Genomic DNA, 16,356 nt, shown 5'->3' on the forward strand with positions numbered 1-16,356 from the left:
AGTAGAAACATTTGGGATTGTGGCCTTTTCTGGACGACATTGCTTGTGCTGTTGCCAAGACGACAGCAATTAGAAAAAAAAATAGGTTACCAGGCAACCATAGCCACCAACCGAGGTGAAAGCAAAAGCGCTGGCTTTACCTGTTCTTAGGAGTCAATGGGACTGAAATCGGGTGCTTCACTTGCATTTGATGTATGCATTTGTTTGCAATTCTGATAACTGCATCCGTAATGAATTCAACAAAATCAGTATGTGCTTAATGGCTGATTGTGGGGAAACAGCGGTAGAGTAAAAACCATACAAAAGCTGAACACAATAAAATTTCTCTGGCAATCTTTCTCCGTGGACTAAAAAAAAAAAAAACAGATGATGTGTCCTTCTATATGTGGGCCTGCTGTGTGCGCTTTCTGTAATTAGATGATTATCACAGCACGTTGTCAAACATCAGTTTACACAAACAAATATAATGACAATGACATAACATTGTCCCCCAAATCACAGGAAATATCTTCGGTTTTACATCTTGACGAGATGGAGACAATATAGCCATCAGACCTCAAATCGCTGCCTACTCATTTCCACTTGTCTCGACACTTTTTAGATGGTCATCATCTCCTTTTATGTTTTCATCTGTGAATGCTTCTTTTGTGTAGCCTTAAAGCACCACTGGACAGTCTTTCAGACTCACGCACACACACACACACACACACACACAACTCACAGGTTCACCATGGTGTGTAACCTGAGGCTAGCCAAGAGGAACACTTAATCCCTCAGCACCTGCTCCTCATACTGCCGTGAACCCTTGCAGCTGCGTGGACATGTGCCTTCATGGCTGTTTATTACATGCGTTATGCATTAGCAACTTTGCATTCATGTCAGAGGTTGCGAGTGGCGGCGTGTCAGACTATTTGCATATTTTTTGAATATGCTTTGAGTGCTTAATGCTGCTTAATATTCAGTGCATTTGTTTGCAGGCTGCGTGTCCGCCATGTAACCTAAGTTCAATTCTGAGGCCGCAATTCCATTTATTGTTTGAGCAATGCTGTGACTGATGATTATTTAATCCACTGCTGAATATTTGTTCAATTATAAATAGAAATAAGAAATTACCCGTTTTATGATTATGGCAACGGAGTGAAAAATGTCTGTACAATTAAAAAAAAAAAAACACAAAAAAATTGTATTTTACTGACAGAAATTTGTATTTGTTTTCCTAGAATAACATAAGTTTGTACTTGGTGTAAAAAACCCTAGTTAGAATTTCTGTAGATTGACTCAGCCCCTCAATCTCCTCATGCTTCTTGTGGAACTTCGTTTTTGCTCGACTGACATGTTTGAGTTGCTGTCGTGCAATTTTAGACCCATCCACCACAACCCATCTTCGGTTTTTGTGTAACCAGTTAAAGTGGGCCAGTTTTCAAGATGTGGATGATATCAAAATGGCCCTGACAACAAAACTGAGGATCCTGTAAGAATCTAATCCAGCAGTGCATGAAAATGTGGCAGAGAAGGCTTAATATTTCCTTTGTGACGCCACTCCAGTAACCTTTCTGTCACTTCATATGCCAATGCTGCTGCTGTGAAAATATATGAATCCCATAAAAATCCTGTAAAACTGACAACAAGGAGAATAAATGGTGCTCACACGGAACAAAACATTTGTCATTCATCATGAATCATCAGGAAAAAAACATACTAGTGGCCCTCACTTTAGACATGTAACAAAAATAGAGTCAATGATTCTAAAAAAAAAAAAAAAAAGAAAATTTAACCCATAAGACCTTCCATTGTTCACAAAAGCTTTCCCAACATAATTGTAGCCAGCATACAAGCACACACACAAAATACACCATCAACCTCACAGAACTCGAACGATTAGTCCAAAGGTCAGCAATTACAAGAATTGGTTGCATTTTTTTCTACGTCGGTTTTCTATTTTTTTGGTCAAATGTTGAAATATGCTCGATCTTGGTTTAAAACAGCAAGCACAGCACAATGTAAAAAAAATAATGATAATTTTATTCTCATTAAATATAAACAAATTAAGTATATATAAAAACAAATCAAGTTTAAAAACATTAAAATATGTTTTCCCCTTATTAGAAAATGACAGGTAGTTGTGATACAATTTGATGCACAATTCCATGTAAACAATTATTGGTTTTCTCCTTGGAAGCTCTGCTAACAATTGCTTCCAAGTACTCTCTTGCACAACTCCATCAACACTTAGTGTTACTTTTCCATTTTTAAATCTTTCTTGGCTGGGAAAGAGGAGGCAAGGTTGAGTCCAGACTACACAGAAATAGGCCAACTGCCCGCTTAACAAAGAGGGCGCAATGCTGTAAACATTGATGGTTGTTCCCATCTGGAAGAGTCCGCACGTTTTTGCACCCAAAAGTGGATGTTTAAAATGAGTCTCCAGTAAGCACAAATACAGACTACTCATGCATAAACATGCCTCATGTGAAAGTTGACCACATACTCAGCATTTGTGCGCTGGACAGAAATGGCAAAGGGTTCGAAAGGGTGGAAGGTGAAAGCCACCAAGCGCCGCACAGCGTGGTTGACTGGCCGTCCTAGCAAGCCCGCCTGGATCTTAAACTTCAGGAGGCCAGAGTCACGTGCATAGAACCTGATGTGGATGACAAGAAGACAACTTTGTGATGCATGATATATTTTTTTCCACCTCGGTTACAATAATTCTTATCAATATGACTTTAATTCGTGTGCCCTTCCTCATAACTCAAATCAGATGTCCCCATTGAAATCAATGGAAATACTGTTAATCTGTTCCAGCCCCCTTAAATAATTGTCACATTTTCCATCCATCCATCCATTATCTGAGACAGTTCTCTCAAGGGTTGTGGGCGTGCTGGAGCCTCGCCCAGCTGCCTTTGGAAAGTAGGCGGGGTACACCCTGAACTGGTTGCCAGCCAACTGTAGCTTTTGCGATTCACAGCAATTATTATTTTTTTTTTTTTTAATTACAATAATAACACTGTAATACACTGTCCTGTGGAAACTCATACCATAATCCTTTAATAACAATAAAATGGAATGTAAAGAAATATTTTTTTATTGGTTTTTGCCACACTTTCCTCATTTTCAGCACCTAATCCATCTTTTTATGGAACAAGGTCTGCAGCTTCGAAATATTATTACACCCTTGTCAGTTGTTACAGCCTTTGTGGACTATTTTTATAGGACCCGTTGTTAGAAAAAAATACTAAAATTTGGCAAAGTTCCTAATAACAAAAAACGGAAAATGTAATCACAACACTCTTACTGCACATTATCTAAGTGAACTGATAGGGAAGAGATGTTAAGTTTGCTGCTACCAACTTGTGGTGGACTCATAAGCCCAATCTTTGCTCACTATGCTGAGTAAAACTGACAAGGGTGATGGCTTGTAACGCAAAACACTTTTAAGTTGGGGGTACTCATAAGTGAAGGTTCTGCTTTGTTTTCAGCCCTCCCCAACATGTGATCTCTACCTGATTGGGTGGTCTCCGCAGGTCTTAGGCCGCTCCATCACAGACACCCATTTGTCATCGTAGCTGAATAATGACAAGTCTAGGTAAGGGCTGCTGCTGTAGGACTGCGCACTAATGGGCAGCTGACCCAGCAGCCGGCGCACCGCCTCTGTATGGCCGCCATATTTGGCATTCACGATGGTGTCTTTGAATCTGAGTCACAGACAGAAATGCAAATCTTAAAGTTTGGCTTATTTGCAATATACTGAACTACAGTCATGCGATACAAACTGAATGTACTTATTGAAAACATTCAAACTGCAATGTTGAGCCTCCAGGAAATGTTCTTATTCTTTGGGGAAATGTCCCAATTTTCCCTCCCATTTTTCCAGATCTGACTATTTTTTATTTTTTTTTTCCTAACAGTATAGTAGGCAATGTGTTTTCGCTTCATTGTACCTTCTTTGGACTTGCCGAGCGTAGTTATTGGACGAAGCGGAACAAGGGAACTGGACAGCCTGGCTGTGCAGCGTGGCGTTCCTGAACAGGTCACAGAAATTCTCAAACAGCTCCAGCAGCTGATCAGAAGTGTTCTCAAAGACGGCCAGCACCTCCGTCGACACCATGTTGTACACGACAAAGAAAGACGGCTGCCACAGAAGGAGGGATTGAAGTTAAAAGAAAAGGAGACATGTTTACTGGAATACTAAGAAGTGAAAAAGTGATACTGTAGCCAGGAATGTGGTTGCAGTACAGTTAAACATTCTTGTTTACGTTCGTAAAAGAATGTTGTTTTTTTTTTTAATTCAGAGAAGGAGGGTTTAATTAGATTCTTGTGTTGATGTTCTCAATGAGTCACAGGACTGAAAAAAGTCTGTAGAAGAGATGGTCCTTGGAGACGAGAAAAAGGAATCCTTTTCATACAGCACAGACAACAAAAGACATGAGGCAATAGGAAAAACCCAACAAAGAGCGCAGTGTGTGTGTGCATGACGTGTATGCGTGTGTGTACCTGTGAGGGGTCTGTGACCCTGAGCGTAACCACATCTTCACTTGTGTATTTAATAAAGAGATGATGCTCATCCAGCAGCTGCATCTTCCACATCCTCAGCCTCCTCAACTGATCGAAAAACTGGAAAAATCTAACAGGGACATTCAAAATAATCGATGAAAGAGAACAGCAGATATAGTAGCACGGAAAAGTAGAACTGTAAATTTCTGAATACATCGTAAACGACACAGGACTATGTATTCAGTTTTTGCCTGAACATTTTCCCACATAAAACTTAATTCATCAAATATAGGATAAATGAGAGTGAGAGTCTGAGAATGAGAATCAATCACTAAGTGGCAGTAATGTAAAGCAGTTTTTTTAGGCGTAGTTGCCATTTGTGAAGCAATGTACACTTCCCTCCTTAAATACACAAACAGGGAGGTCATCGGGGAGAATGAATTTGACATCAAAACTTAACTGAGCTTTATTTCAGAATCAGAATCAGAAATCCCTTTATTGTCATTGTACTCAAGTATGCAACGAGATTAGAGAGCTCCCCTCTCCAGTGCAATACAACAATAATTCAGCTAAATATATAAATCAGATAAATAAGAGAATAGTTAGTGCAATGGAAAATAATACTGAATAGGATATATAAAAACACATCACGTTGCTGTTCTGCAAGGTACGGGTGGTCGTGTGTGTGTGTGTGTGAGAGTTTAGAATGGAGATGGTGCTTGGAGAGAAACTGTTTCTCAGTCTATTAGTCTTTGATTTGATGCACCTGTAGCGCCTGCCAGAGGGCATCAGGTCGAACAGGTGTGAGTTTGGGTGGGTATTGTCTTTGATGATGTTGAGAGCCCTGCTGAGGCACCGGGCGGTGTAGATGTCCGACAGTGAGGGGAGAGGGCAGCCAATAATCCTTTGCGCTGTTTTGACTGTCCTCTGGAGCCTCACTCTGTCCGCCTCAGTGTAGCCGCTGTACCAGGTGGAGACACAGTACGTCAACAGGCTCTCGATGGACGTGTGGTAGAAGGCCAGCAGCAGCTTCCTGTCCAGGTTGGATTTCTTGAGGACTCTCAGGAAGTGCAGACGCTGGTGGACCTTCTTTACCACTGCTGTGGTGTTGTGAGTCCAAGAAAGGTCATCGGAGATCTGTACTCCCAGGAACTTGAACGTGTGGACCCACCGTCTTGTTTCTCCTGAAGTCGATGATGATCTCCTTTGTTTTTGTAATGTTGAGTTGCAGTCTGTTGTCCTCGCAATCAGTCTCTGGACCTCCTCTCTGTAGGCTGTCTCGTCACCTTCCGAGATCAGACCGACCACTGTCGTGTCGTCAGCAAACTTGACAATGGTGTTGTTACCGTGGGCCGGTAGGTGTAGAGGGCGTATAGGAGAGGGCCCAGCACTTCAAGAGCACAAATAAGCACAAAACTAAAATAAATGACACCCCGCTTTTTTTTTTTTTGATAAATATAATTACATCAGGCGGAATGGTAGACAAATGGTTAGCACGATGGGCTCACAGTGCAGAAGTGCAGTTAGCATGTTCTCCCCGTGCATGTGTGGGTTTTCTCCACGTACTCCGGTTATCTTGCATGCATGGAAGGTTGATTGGACACTCTAAATTGCCCCTAAGTATGAGTGGGAGCAAGGTTGGTTGTTCGTCTACGAGTGCCCTGCGATTGGCTGGCAACCCGTTCAGGATGAACACCGCCAGGGAGCCCAAAGACTTCTGGGAAAGGATCCAGCACCCCCGTGACCCGAGCGAGAAGAAGCGGTTCAGCTGATGGATGGATGGTTGGATAATTACATAAAACCAGCCAGTGAAACTGAAACACTCTTGCAGCACCTCTTTTGTGTCACAGTTTTTTTTTTGTCATGCTGCAGTTCCACCACTGGCCTGTTGGTGGTCTCAAGGTGATTGAAGTGCTTCAAGTCCCCATAGGCTGAAGGGAAGAAGAGCTGTATGCATTCTTCACTTGGCGAACTCCTGCATGTTATTCCTTCTTGTTTCACAGCCCACATGTTGTTTTAAATTGTTAGTAGATGAACGAAAGGAACATGCCTGAAGTCATCACTGATCATTATGAGGTTGGTTGAATGCTGACAGCTCTTGTTCACAATGTGCGTAACCACACATTGCCCATAATGATCAATGGAAATTTCTGTAAAATGTCTGGATTTTCCCAAAAGGCAAGGAATGCATCTTGACTGGAAGTGTGTGATGGCCGCCCACCACGCACCGACCATTAACTGTCTTGAGTGTGACGTCTGCCATGTGGACCCCATCACTGATTAACTTCCATGGTGTTACGTCCGCGACATGGGGGAAATCTCAGAAAAAGAAAACATTTAATACATGAAAAGATAGAGGGGGGGATCCACTTGGGGCCATATTGTTTGGACCTAATGATGCCACCAAAGTAAATTTTGTCTGACCTAATTCTGGAAACCAAAAGTACCTAGTCTGGGAGTGAGACTCGACGCTGAGCAAAAACTTGATACTCAGATTAGTTCAATTGTCAGTCAGGTCAATCTTTTTTCAACTGCAAAGTATTGATTTTAAAACTCTCTCTCATTTTTAAATCCCTCCATGCCCCAATGTACTTTTCTGACCTGCTCCAACCCTACACCCCGGCGCATCACCTTAGGTCGACAAATCAATGTTTGCTCGTTGTGTCAAAATCAAAGAGAAAACGTAGAGGGGATCATGGTTTCTCAGATGCTGCTCCAAAATTGGGGGATGAGCTGCCTCTCTACCCCAGACAAACTGATTCGTTTCCTGTTTGATAATCCCCTCTTGTAACACCCTCTGGTATTTCATCTAATTTCATGTATTGTGTAAATTGTATTGACGGGGACAGTCAGACCCTGGAATGGATTAAAAATAAACAGCCTTATGGTTTCCTATGGTGTTGACAATATGAACAAATCAGAGGTTGACCTTAGTCACAGAAATGATTGTGGTCAACCAAAGTAGTTCCACTCCATCTTATATCAAATATCCTTAAAGATTAGCAAGGTTCCTGATTTTGACATGAAACAATAATCTTGATGCAGCCGATTCAATATGTTGGTGCGGAAACTCAGAAGGTAAAATCTGCTGAAAATTGGGACGAGACAAGAAAAGAAAGCAATATAATAGGTGGAGGGGGGGTAGCAAAAAAGTTGGACTGCATACCTCCTCTTGGCAGTAGCACTGCCATCATGTTCGGCCCTTCTCCACAGGTAGACCAGCAGCCTGTGCTTAAGAGAGTTGATCGTTTTGTCTGTGTAGAGACGCGGGACGCCCGGCTGGCTCTCAGCCTGTGTCTCTGAGTAAACAGCCGAAAGAGTCAAAAGGTCATCCTCATAACAGAACCTCCCTATGGTCCTGACATCCAGAAACGTTCCCTCTGGAGTCACCTGCAAAGAAGAGGCAAGGACTGAGAGGTGTTCCCAGATTCTTGCCTAATTGTAGGTTGTGTGCAACTGACAGCTTTTGAGTATTGTCAATATTTTGCCAGGGGAGGAGTCTCAAGCCAGAAAAATTGTAACACCTGAAAGACATGTATTGTCTGCTGCTGGACTGACAGCACAGCCAGGATGTTTCTGTAGAGGTAGAGGCCCTGATTATGGGACAGGATGATCTTGTCAAATTTAAAGGACCTGGTGTCACACAGTCTGCCCGTATGGAGGTCGATGATGTGGAGGGAATAGTCCTCCAAAGGGGACCGAGGATTAGGAGTCACAGATTCGTTGTTGCGATAAACCTGTTTGCAGATCACAGCATATGTTGAACAACAAACAATAAAGTATTTTTAATCTTTGATGCTGTACCTCAAAGAAGTATGGTTGCGGCTCCTCAGGGACATACACAGCCGAGCCAACAATGACGTAGCGGCAGTCGTCAGTGAAGAGGCTACATTCGCGGTTGAGGTGTTCTCCATTTGATGCCACGTTAGTGACGTGGAGCAAGGAGAAAAAACGTTCAAATAGGCGGCCTCGGATGTTGAGGGAGCGCTGGTCATTGGCTGTTAAAAGAGTTTCACCCTCCTGGCTTCTCAGCAGGTCCTGGGCAGCTTGGCAGCCTTGGTATTCATAAATCTGGAAGAGAAATGCTGTACAAATGATCAATAGGTATTTGAAGACTTGTTAGCAACTCAATATCAATATCTTCTGACCATCTCACATCGGTCCGGCACTAAACAGTTCATCTAGAAAATATACGCATTATGCCACTTGGTGTCGACTGAAAATGACATCGCGTGAGCCGTGATTGGTTGTTACCTGACAACTCAACACATGTGATAATGCTTTTTAAAAAGGTTGTAATTGCACATGAAAAATAATCAAGTTATCAACTTCATTCATGACAAAATGTTAACTTTTTACTGCTAAAACTTGCTAAATTAATAAAGTATCACTATCAGATGAACAAATGTAAATAACAAAGAAAACGCAAGTAAACATAAAATGCAGTTTTTAAATACTGATTTTTTTTATTAAGGAAACAAAACCACTCAAAGGGTCGTTCCATCCCGAATCTCCTCCCCTCAAAAAATACAATTTTAACCAAGCAGATTTAGATTTTAATGAAATTTGGTCCAATAGTTGATAGTGGTGGCAAAACACGAAATATCAAATTTCAGGCCAATCTGAGCAGAGTTGTGGGAGCTATGTCCCGCCAAATTTGGATATTTTCGGCAAAGGGGCTTGGAGGCCTTCCTTTGAACCTCTATCTCAGGAACTATTGGGTCAATCTTCACAAAACAGGCATTGTTGCAAATGGAATTCAACAAATATGTGATGTATTTGGCCGAGTGGTCTAAGGTGCCGTGTTCAGGACCCAGTCTCCCCAGGAGGCCTGGGTTCGAATCTCGAATTTCCCCATTGTGGGACTAATAATAAAGGGAATATTATTATTATTATTATACCGTCAAATAGACCTTTTTCATGAAATGTAATCTCGCCAACGTTCAATAAGACACTGACTCTCAACAACAGTGTTGTGAGAGAAAATGATCCAATATCAATTATTTTTGCAAAATTATTTTCCCCAAAACTTTTTAATGGTAATTAATCTATGCCAACCACATGTAGTAGCAAGCAAAACAATGAAATGCTCTTCCACTAAATGACTGAAGGTACATGATTAACCTGAATAGAAGCTTTTTGTGAATTGTTATGCTAAGTGGTGTGCCGTGAATTTATTTCCGATGTGAAATATGTGCCATGGCTCAATAAAGGTTGAGAAACACTGCTCGAAAACAAACAAAAGTTTCAGATATGTAATTTCTTTTGTTTAGCAGCAATAAGTTATTTTTATTTTCCAACTTCTTGCCGTCTCTTTTTCCTGAACCCACCCAGCCACTGACTGCGAGACTCAAATCAGGGCGAAATGCCGACAGCTCGTCTCATCTCAGTGAGTGCAGGATTTGCAGAATTGACGACATTGTGAAACAAATTGGTGCTTAAATTGGGTTTACGTGGTAGGATAACTTTGCCAATCCCACATTTCCATCACCTCATGCAAAGATTGTTTTTTTTTTCCATCCGATTAAGCTCTCATTCTTTCCTCCTTTCATAATAGTATGATTTTGTAACATGACTCTTCCAATTCCCATGTAGATATAGAGCATAAACATGCATATCCCAACAACGGTAATTAGACAATATAACATCTGTGTTTATGTAGCGCTTTCACAACAGCTTCTGCTGCATTTGTGTAATGTCTGTTTGTTTAATTTATTAACCTCTAAGCTTCAAAACCAGTGGTGGGCAAACATTTTGATTGGTGGGCCACAATGGGTTCCAAAATTTGACAAAGGGGCCTGACCAGGAACAGATGGATGGAGTGCTTTGGTAACCTCACCTCATCGGAGGAAAAAATTTTTTTTTAATGAAAATGAACAAAAGCATTACAACAAAATATCTATGTTTGACACACCAGAGTATTTAGAAAATAAAACATTAACAAGGTTTATTCATTTAATTTTTTTCAAGTTCAGCGGGCCGGATTAAAACGTTTAACGGGACGCATGTGGCCCCCGGGCCGTAGTTTGCACACTGCTATTCGAAACTGTAAAAAAGAAAGCATCCTTCTATTTATTTTATACCTTAATCTATAAATTAAATTTTACCTATCAATCACATTTTACCTCCAAAGATGTCTGGTCAGATGAGAAGGCGATGAAGCAGCGTCCATCAGGTGAGAACTTCCTCAGGAAGCAAGGAGGCTTTTCCACATTTACCACCGTAAAGTTGGGAAACAGGTTCTGGTGGAAGCAGCGTACTCTGTACCAGTGAGCGCCCGGCCGGCCAGAACAGATCCTGCGCTTCTCAAGACGATGGACCACATTTTGATTCTGGATCTGTCTGGGTTTAAGGGTGGGTGTGTCTTCATCCATCACGTCCGAGTATTGACTCAAAGTTCGCCTTATTAGGTAGATGTTGTGGACAGCCGGAGAGACTGAAGAACTACATCATTTTCCAGCTCCCTTTTTTGTTTAGGAAAAAGAGAAATTGAGAAAAGGAAAAGTGGTTACATGCTGCTTTCAAAGCACAACTGGAAAAAAAAAATCAATCAGAGACTGTGATTACAAGGAACAGTTATCTCTGAGTAACTTTTATGCACAGCACATTCCAGGCTTTCATTACCCACTGCACAAAATTTGTTTGCACAACTTATGTTAAGGCCTTATCTAACCGAGAGACGAAGGTTTGCAAGTGTGTAAGCAAATGTTTTTTCGTCAGGGTTTGTTCAAGGTTGCAAACAGTCACAAAGACGTTCGCCAAAACAGACAGTTAAACATTGTTCAGTTGGGATTAAGCTGCAAAAAAAAGAAGAAAAAAAAGAGCTCTTCAAAATTAGCAAGTTGGATTCACAAACTGCTGTGAGAAGAAAAAAAAAATATTTCGAGCCTTGGCTTTCTATAAAGCATTAAAATCTGATATACCTCAAAGAATTATTGTAGTAAAATCACTTTGCTATTTTATTCAATTACAATCGAAGGTTAATCAATTACAGTCTCGTCACCTGTGTTAAAATTCCTCATCAAATCACTTGGCTTTATCCTTCAGTCTTGTGGTTGAGGTGTGAAACGTTAATTATTCAATGATATTTTATACTGCTCAACAGGTTAAATAATAAAAAACAAATATTTTGGTGCCCTAAAACATTAAATCCTTGATATCACGGTGTGTGAAAATGTGAAATGTATTGCCATGTTCAGAAATTTCAAACGTATATTATTTTTTTATTGAAAACTCTAATTCGTATATTTATAGTATTTTGTTGAATTAATACAAAGTAAACAAATTTGAAGGTGTTTAGCTGTCACCTATTACTGCTTTTAAATTGTTTTAAGTTTTAGCCGTGGTATTGTTTCCCTTTTCTGTCTTCTTTTAAAGTTTTATATAAAATAACTGTGACTCTTTACATCATATAAAACTACGGTATACTATTTGAGATGATACATTGCAAATATGGTCATGCTGTACCGCCCCAAACAGGGGTGCAACCAAATCTGTGCTGGTGCGACCAACTGTAAAAGTTTTTTGCCACCAGTGCAAACGTTGGCGTAGAGCCCTGTTAGAACTGATTCTAATTCTGAAAAAATACAGGCTGACGAGAAAACCACATTTTTCTCTTCTTCATACAATTACTATCCATCCATCCATTATCTGTACCGCTTGTCCTCGCAAGGGTCGCGGAGGGGTGCTGGAGCCTATCCCAGCTATCTTCGGGGAGTAGGCGGGGTCACACGCTGAACTGGTTGCCAGCCAATCACAGGGGACAGAGAGAAAAACAACCATCCACGCTCAAGAACAATTTAGAGTGTCCAATTAACCTGCCATGCATGATTTTGGAATGTGGGAGGAAACCGGAGTACCCGGAGGAAACCCACGCAGGCATGGGGAGAACATACAAAGTCCACATAGGAAGGCCGGAGCCGGAATCGAACCCACGACCTCTGCACTGTGAGGCCATCGTGCTAACCAGTCTCGCACCGTGCCGCCAATTACTACACATTCAATATTCTCATTTGATTAAGTGATTTCGTATTGATCGACCGTCAATTAATCGACTTAATGTTTTCATCCCATGAACATAGTAAATTTCATTGAATACATTTTACTCTAAAAAGAATATATTTGGTCACAGTAAACAATACAATTTGAGAGTGAAATATTCAGCGCAAAATTCTCAGTAACTTTTATGCTGAATTTTACTCTCAAATTTTAGCTAATTGGGGACCAAATATAGTCTTTTAAGAGTAAAACGTACTCTGTGAAATTTACTGTATACAGTGTTTAGCACTCAATAATTTGTGTTCATAGATAATTGTAGCAATTCTTGGCACATGCATTTCTACAAAGTGCCATTTTCCTGTAAAGAAGGTTCAGAACTGCCTGATAAGAAAGAGAACAAAAAGCTCAGAACATTGAAATAAAATAACTCCTAATGGCTCCGTGCGTAATTATCGTTAACCGATGAATGTGGCTTTAATGTTTTAACTACATGCATTGAAGACCTGAATGGAAGGAAGCATGAGAAATTATCTACTTCATTAATCAAAGACATTCTCCTTATTCCATCTTATTGTGAAGTTAGACACTTGAAGGTGTGTAAATTGTGCAAAACTTGCAGAAAGAAAACCTTTCCTTGCATTGAGTGATACTTTTAGCCATCATTTCTGAATTTAACTATGACTATTAGGGATGTAACGATTCACTCAAGCCCTGTTCGATTGTATTTTCAGTTCCAGATTTTGATTCTCATTTAGTACTGTCAAAGATCTTAAAAAGTCAAAAAGTCTTCATTGAACCTGACATACCTGTTTTTGAAATGAGCCAGAATTACCACAGAAACAACCCGCACTAGCATGGGAAAGGACACGCAAAATAAAAGCAATATCCGAGTCGAGATTACAACCTGACGCTGAGCCAAATGAGCTATCCACATGCACCAGTGCCAGCAAATTGATTTTTCAAAGTAAGATATATTCAACCCCATGCGACTGAACAGGAAAAGCAGCCAAAAATTTATAAATGACTCATTTACTTAACTTTAGAAAACAGACAGAGTTCAGAGTATATTATGCCAATATATATATATCAGAATCAGAATCAGAAATCCCTTTATTGTCATTGTACTCAAGTGTGCAACGAGATTAGAGAGCTCCCCTCTCCAGTGCAATACAACAATAATTCAGATAAATATATAAATTAGATAAGAGAATAGTTAGTGCAATGGAAAATAATACTGAATAGGATATATAAAAACACATCACGTTGCTGTTCTGCAAGGTACGGGTGGTCGTGTGTGTGTGTGTGTGTGAGTTTAGAATGGAGATGGCTCTTGGGAAGAAACTGTTTGCACACATACCAACATTGCCCACCACATTTATAAGACAAACAGGAACAAATCTAAGTAAACAGCAAAATCCAGCTAAGCTTGATTTGTTAGATAATTCATTAGCTAACAGTGAACCTGCGCGATCCATTGGCACCAATGGCAGATGCCATGTTGCCTCAAGAATTTGGCAAAAACAGCTCCGTAACCAACGGCTCATTCATTAAAGTTATAGCTAAGAAGCAAATGACTGGAAAATTATTCAAAAATCTCTTATTAAAGGGACCCTGAAATGAGCTATGCAGCAACGGAAGGAAGGTTTATGATTTGCTGAGCATTAAACGAGCAGCTTTCCGTGGGCGTGGGCACGGCTTGCCGGATTCCATGTGCTTATGTTTACAAATTATTTGGCCGTGGCCAAGGATCGCTTTGATAGTGATGTTGAGCTATGTTGATACAAACAGCCATAGACAAGGGAAACATGGGTTGGTTTTCTCACAACTTTGGGGACGTAGTCAGGCTGGGTGAATACATATTTATGATGAAAAACCTCAGCACATGTATAACAACAGAACTGATCAGCTTTATGCATTTGCAATTACTAAAACATTTGTAAGCAAAAATGATTAATACATTATTTGGGGAAATGTATTCATTTTTCTTTTATTAAGAGAGCTTCACCTGCCAAAAATATCAAATAGATTAAAAGTACATATCAATATTATCTTGGGTTAATCTTCTTCAGGAACACATTTTTGAAAATCAAGCGCAAAACATAAAAGTTGACAAGATTCACGATAAATTAAAAAAAAATAGTTTAACTATATATTTGAATTGACGAGGAAAACAACCATTGTCAAGGACAGAGAGCAAGAAAATAATACTCGCTGGTAAAGTTCTGTAATAAAAAGGATTGGAATTTCCCCAACGAATACATTAGTTTATTAGATTACCTGGAAAACAATAATATGGTATGAAACGCACGCAAGACGAACTGGATTTAGTCGAGAGGTACGTATTTCGAATTATACGAAAGTTTATAAAGCTCTATCGCTTAGTCTTATAAGACAATATACGAGTTGAAATGAAAATGGCTTGAAAATAATGACCCGCTTTCACTAAATGGTTGACAGAAAACAATGAGGAAACACATTACGCTACAATACAGCCGAACAATTAAACAATTCAACACAACTTGTCTGTGTGTCATTTACGCTTTGCCCTCATCGTGATCTTCGGCAGAACACGAACAAATAACCCCATCAACCTCTGAACAACAAACATTGCGGGACAAACAGCTGCAGTGCTTACTTACCATGATGTTAGAATCTTCTGCAGATCTGTCAAGTTGGTAACATTAAACGACGTGAGCAACAAAGTTAAGGGAAGTACTGTAACACCTGAAAGCGTGCCAACGGGAAAACTCGACGTCTAAGTGCTACGGAAGTTGAACGGAATAAAAGACGAAGGTCTCAAAGTTAGAGCGCATTCCTAAACACAGTTCGGCTTTCTGAGTCAAAGCAGGGAAACTGTTGTGAGTTGGGTTGTTGTGGTGCAAAGAAGAGGAAACGGAAGAAGAAGAAGAAGACAGCCCAAACTGGGGTGATTGGAGCTTTTTAGACAGCGCCACCATTTCTTCATCAGGTCCAAACAAGGATTGCACCTAGTGGTATTATAAATGTTTTATTTAAACTTCACTGTATGTACGTAAAAGGAGACCTTTTTACAATTAAAAATATAATTGTATACTCATTTTTTAATTTTATAATTTGTCATTAATTCAAACATGATGAACTAACCAACTATTTGATACAGTCAAGGTAAATATTCACTGTATTCTAAATGAATATGTAATTATTAATTATGCTATTATTATTTATCTTACATTTGAGAACAAATCACGAATTATTTTATTGATCTAAATGAATAAGCATTAGTAAATACATTTTGAAGGCGGCACGGTGGCCGACGGGTTAGAACGATGGCATCACAATGCAATACAATTTATTTATTTAGCGCATTTCACAACAGCTGGAGCTGTAACAAAGGGCTTATGCAGAGGTCGTGAGATCAATTCCAGTTTGCTCATGATGAGTCGCTCGGCCGAAATACCTGCTGAGATGTGCACTAGTCTCGTGCTCCAAAAATCATTTGATTGCAGTAATTGCCACAAAAGGTTGTGCTGCAAAATATTAAGCTCAGGGTACCATTATTTCTGCAGGCCTTCATGAGTTTGTTTTTAATATGATTCAAGTGACCCAAGTCAAAATGAATTAATGAATTTAAAAGCAATTCTGATTCGCGTTCAAAAACATTTCATTTGTTATTCGTCTAATTTATTCGTCTAACTGCGCACGTGTGGAGTTCTATTTCATTTGTTATTTCCTTGGACTTTGCACAGGTAGAATTAGGCGTGACCGAGCGTTTGTGCCCTTGGGATGGAAATAATAATTTCTCGGCCAATCCTAGTTGCATCCCTCATTTGCATTAAAAATCAGCGCAGTCAGAGTAGCCGTACACAGTGCTCGACATTGCGGAAACAGAAA

The 16,356-nt window shown here is 40.0% G+C and overlaps 1 protein-coding gene across 1 annotated transcript; it reads right to left on the minus strand.

Moving 5' to 3' along the window:
* Positions 1-2,001: 2,001 nt before the first annotated feature.
* On the minus strand, positions 2,002-15,388 carry det1 (DET1 partner of COP1 E3 ubiquitin ligase). The gene is made up of 9 exons (XM_088299482.1): positions 15,126-15,388; positions 10,614-10,952; positions 8,293-8,559; positions 8,013-8,225; positions 7,655-7,878; positions 4,489-4,618; positions 3,936-4,126; positions 3,498-3,689; positions 2,002-2,635 (listed from the first exon to the last, which is right to left on the minus strand). Exons 2-9 carry the CDS (start codon positions 10,860-10,862, stop codon positions 2,446-2,448), a joined length of 1,656 nt encoding a protein of 551 aa, XP_088155608.1. The 5' UTR covers positions 10,863-10,952; positions 15,126-15,388; the 3' UTR covers positions 2,002-2,445.
* Between the last annotated feature and the right edge of the window lie 968 nt (positions 15,389-16,356).

Source organism: Idiotropiscis lumnitzeri, chromosome 6 (assembly GCF_059441095.1).
Source record: "Idiotropiscis lumnitzeri isolate Australia: NSW breed Sydney's pygmy pipehorse chromosome 6, RoL_Ilum_1.0, whole genome shotgun sequence".
Taxonomy (NCBI): Eukaryota; Metazoa; Chordata; class Actinopteri; order Syngnathiformes; family Syngnathidae; genus Idiotropiscis; species Idiotropiscis lumnitzeri.